Here is a 5,000-nt window from a genome sequence, read left to right as displayed (position 1 = left end):
AATATTAGTAATAATGGCAATAATAATAATGATAATAATAATAATAATAATAATAATAATAATAATAATAATAATAATAATAATAATAATAATAATAATAATAATAATAATAATAATAATAATAATGGTAATAATAATAATAATGGTAATAATAATAATAATAATAAAAATGGTAATAATAATAATAATGATAATAATAATAATAATGATAATAATAATAATAGCGACAGTAATAATAACAATGATAAAAATAACAATGGTGATAATTGAAAACACTACTAATAATACTAATAGTAATGATAATAGTATTGATGATAATGATCAATAGTACTGCTACTAATACTACTAGTAATGATAATTAAGTTAATAATAACTGCAATAACAGATAATGATAATGATAATAATAGCAACGAGGAGAAGAAAAATGTAATTATTATATATGACATGCATGGTAATAAGAGTGAAAATCGTAATGCTAAATCGAACAGAAGAAATCAATGAAAGTTTAGACAATACAACTACTATATGTGGAAAATAAACAAAATCGGAAGCGAGAGTTACAAGAACGGAAAGAAAACAAATGTAATCACAAAAATCCGGCTTGCAAAATAGAGGTTTTTAATATACTTTTCTTTAATTGTAAATACATTGTTTCTGTTTTTTGTTCTATTTTACAGTATTATGTTATTTTTTAAACTTAAAGATTGTATATTTCTTTAAAAGCAGTATTAAAGAAAATAAAAAAATCTAATACGCAAGCTGTATTTACGCAGAACTCAGATGTAAACAGAACCAAAACTATAACACGTGTAGAGCGACAGTTTACGTAGTTTTTATTATATATTGAAAACAATGGTAAGCTTTTCTATGAAAATAAGATAATATTGTTTGCATGTGTTTAATGGTGTGTAAAATTATTGTTTTATGGAATGTTTTTTTAATGGAAAATATTACATAAGTATTGATGTGAGTATTATGGCACTACAGAAATGTGTATTTATTTCTGTTTATGTTCTCGAACAGCTTTATATACATTTCACTACTTTTATATGTAGCCTTACCATTTTGGTCTGCAGATTATTTTTTTTTTTCTTACTATATAAATATTTCAGTATGAACTATCTCTGCCTCTGAACCCAATTACAAGTGTAGAGACACCAAATACACTTTTCCTGGAATACTTTCAATTATAATTTGTCAGTCTCAAGAACAGATATCTTCGCAACCATTCTTGTGCTTCAACAAACTTTAAGAAGTTAAGCTGAAATATAGCCTACTCATCTGGCAAAGTATTTAGGTTTAGATTTGAGAATTTAAGCATGTCCAGATATGTGTATGTGGTCTGTGTATAGTAGCATCTCCGAACCCTTACCCGATCACCCTGGACTTAATCTTTGTGCAGCACATTTCAACATATATTCTTGATTTTTGATGTTATTAATTCATGTATCAGCAAGTGCAGGTGTTTCCTCACATTATGACAGTATCATTAGATTTTCTCTCTTATAGTTGTCATTATGTGAATGTATACCATATATTTCTTACATTCTACACAACTTTTTTATGATCAATGTATGAGGGAAATGCCATAAATGATAAGTGCCTTAAATTTTGTCATATTGTCTGTTACAAGCAAAGTTTACCTTATACCATGTGACTGTGAAAATGAAATGATTACACTGATTATATACGCCCCACAATCCTGGCCAGGGCATTAATTGCTTGAAATATAACAGGGGCCCCTGCATGGTGAAATATGAATGAAAATTGATTGTGTACTTTGATATATAGAGCAATGTCATCCTAGCCTCCAGCAATAGAAAACAGTTTGTGTAAACTTCACTTTTTATTAGATTTAACCATGCATTTTCCCTGTTATTCTTCATTCCCTTTCTTACTTATAGAATTCCAGATTGTGAGGTATAGGGGAATTTTTGCATTTTAACATATATAATTATTAATCCTTCTGTACCAATATTACCATGATTCACAATTTCTCCCAGTTCAAAATATTCACATTCAACCATGACCACATATAGTCTTGCAGGATAGGGCCTGTAGACATCCCAACCAGTTTCATATAATAAACAAGTTCTGCCTCAATCTTGCCAGGTGGACTAAAAAGTGGCAAATGTCTATTGGCTTTTGTTGGAGGCCACAACAATAACATTGATGCTGATATTTAGCTAAAATTCACACCAAAATAATGTATTAAAGAAAAAATATTGTTCTGATCATATAGCACTAGCCTGCATCCTTTAGTGTGGAAGGCCAGTAGAATGAAACACTAAAAAGGCATGAAATATAATGATCAAGCCTAAAGTCAATCTGTCAGTGGCAGCGGTTCACACTTGTCATATTCAGCATTGTAGCCTCTAGACAAAATAAAAATGCAAGTAGTTTGCACTGTAATATGGAACCCAGAACATTCCCACTTTTCCATTATAGATTTCATGTGCAGTATATAGTGAAGTTTGATATTTAAAAAATAGTGGTTTGGTTTGATGGTGTTTCCTAGTTTTAAGAATTGAACAGAAACTTTCAAACATTTCCTTTCAGAGTACATTCGGCTTACGTCAGCAGGCGAGGCTTCGCCGAGAATACTTGTATCGTAAAAGCATTGAAGAGCGAAATGCTGCCATGCAACAAAGGAAAGATAAGATTAAAGGGGCACTGCAAGGTATTTTGATCTTGTTTGTAATAGGCTGTGGAAGTATTGCATCACATGCATAAAAAAAAAAAAGAAAAAAAATGATCTTGATATTTAGAGACGAGAAAAAAATATAATGTAATCTTCTACAGATGGAAAGGAGATTCCTACTGCCCTGCAGAAAAAGGCCATAGGGCTGATGCATGCAGGCGACTGGGATGACCCTGGGCCACAGTTAGCTGTTGAGCTTGGTGGGGAAGCTGCAGGAGGTGCCACTAATATAGATGATGAGTACAGATGGGCAGGTGTAGAAGACCCCAAAATTATCATCACCACATCTCGAGACCCTTCATCAAAGCTCAAACAATTTGCAAAGGTGGGAAGGCTCGTCTTTTGTTTTTACATTGGTTTTGCTTCTCTTTTGGATTGCATATGAAAATACAGAAAAACAAACAAAACTTTAATGAGTTGTGACCTTGCTGTAATCTTACAGGAAATCAAGCTCTTGTTTCCCAACTCTCAACGGATGAACAGGGGTACATATGAGAGCAAACAGCTGATAGAGGCCTGTAGAAGTAACAACGTCACTGATTTCATTGTTTTGCACGAGACAAGGTTTGTGATCATGCTAAATTTTTGTGATGCCTTATATTCTTTACATTTCTGCTTCCCTTACATTATATAAATTGATTTGTTAGTTGCTCAGCTTCTTTTAAGACCAGGGTGTCAGACATGTGGACAGACTCACCCCTTGGTCCAGTCTAGGGTCCCGTTTGCTGTTCCAGCCATACCTTGTATTTTGCACTGATCTTTAGTCTTTGGAATACCATTTATATAGCAAATTTAGATTTCAGTTGAAGCAAAGAAAATGGCCTTTTTTTAAATATAACATTGTGTTTAGTGAAATGTGTAAATGCATACTTTTACTTCTAACTGATAGCATTATATATGTGTCATTTAGGAGTTTTCTATTACTCACCAGCTAAATTATTACCAACTGTTGAGAGCTATCTCTTCCTGTACTGTGTGCTGAAGTAAAGTAAATTAGTACTTGATTTTCTTTGTTTGTGAGATTTTTCAGCAGGCATAAGAACAGATTCAATCCACCCTTCTTATTCATATTACCCCTGTAAAAGATTACTGCAAATTACTCATGTTTACATTATCTGGCCCATGCATTATGTATAATTGTATTCATTATACCAGGCTTGCTGTTCTTTAATGTAAAATTAGCCTTGATAAGGATTTTTGTACTTGACAGGGTTCAGTATAAGACTTAAATCTGTTCCTCCAAGAAAATATGGCTGTGCATTCTAATCTTGTCTTTTATTCTAGGGGTAATCCAGATGCAATGGTAATAAGTCACCTTCCCAATGGTCCGACAGCATACTTCAACCTGGCAGATGTCGTAATGCGTCATGATATCCCTGACATTGGGACAATGTCTGAACAGTATCCTCACCTTATTTTCCAAAACTTCAAATCAAAATTGGGCCAAAGAGTAAGTTACAGTTTGGGAATTGATGCTGCAACTTGAACAAGGAAGAATTTAGACATCCTGAAGTATATATAAAAATCTAATTCTATTTGTTCTCTCTCTCTCTCTCTCTCTCTCTCTCTCTCTCTCTCTCTCTCTCTCTCTCTCTCTCTCTCTCTCTCTCTCTCTCTCTCTCTCTCTCTCTCTCTCTCTCTCTCTCTCTCTCTCTCTCTCTCTCTCTCTCTCTCTCTCTCTCTCTCTCTCTCTCTCTCTCTCACCCTTGATCCTTTCCCCTCTCCCTCTCCCTTTTCAATTTGGTAAAATGATGATAATTCAAATAACTTTTCATATTCCTTTTTCCTCAGACCCAGAATATCCTCAAGTACCTGTTTCCTGTACCAAAGGATGACAGCCAGCGCGTTGTCTCCTTCGTTAATTGGGATGACTGGATCCTGTTTAGGCAGCATACATTTAGGAAAGTAGATGGAGGCAAAGATCATGAATTGCAGGAAATTGGGCCACGATTCAGCATGAAACGTAAGTTGTTCAAGTCTTAGACTGTCTAATTTTAGTTATATTTTCCATCATTGTGTACAACAGTTGAAGAAAATTTAATTAAGGTATACCTTATGCCACAGCCACACCAAACATGCAGGAAACTTTTTCTGTGATAACTAAGGGAACGTAGCCACACCACACTCACGGGAAACATTACATGATTCCCCCCCCCCCCCCATCTCTCTCTCTCTCTCTCTCTCTCTCTCTCTCTCTCTCTCTCTCTCTCTCTCTCTCTCTCTCTCTCTCTCTCTCTCTCTCTCTCTCTCTCTCTCTCTCTCTCTCTCTCTCTCACACACACACACACACACATTGCTG

The 5,000-nt window shown here is 34.2% G+C and overlaps 1 protein-coding gene across 1 annotated transcript in view; it reads left to right on the top strand.

Moving 5' to 3' along the window:
- Positions 1-761: 761 nt before the first annotated feature.
- The window catches only part of LOC113816679 (U3 small nucleolar ribonucleoprotein protein IMP4), a 4,745-nt gene continuing 506 nt past the window's right edge, over positions 762-5,000 (top strand). Inside the window, exons 1-6 of the mRNA XM_070118933.1 lie at positions 762-855; positions 2,560-2,680; positions 2,803-3,026; positions 3,144-3,265; positions 3,986-4,151; positions 4,493-4,664. Of these exons, the coding sequence (XP_069975034.1) occupies positions 853-855; positions 2,560-2,680; positions 2,803-3,026; positions 3,144-3,265; positions 3,986-4,151; positions 4,493-4,664 (808 nt within the window). The 5' untranslated portion in view covers positions 762-852. The remainder of the gene's footprint in view (positions 856-2,559; positions 2,681-2,802; positions 3,027-3,143; positions 3,266-3,985; positions 4,152-4,492; positions 4,665-5,000) is intronic.

The sequence above is a fragment of the Penaeus vannamei genome, chromosome 43 (genome assembly GCF_042767895.1).
Source record: "Penaeus vannamei isolate JL-2024 chromosome 43, ASM4276789v1, whole genome shotgun sequence".
Lineage (NCBI taxonomy): Eukaryota > Metazoa > Arthropoda > Malacostraca > Decapoda > Penaeidae > Penaeus > Penaeus vannamei.
Note: the sequence above shows the minus strand (reverse complement) of the source record. Positions and strands in the feature narration are given on the sequence as shown.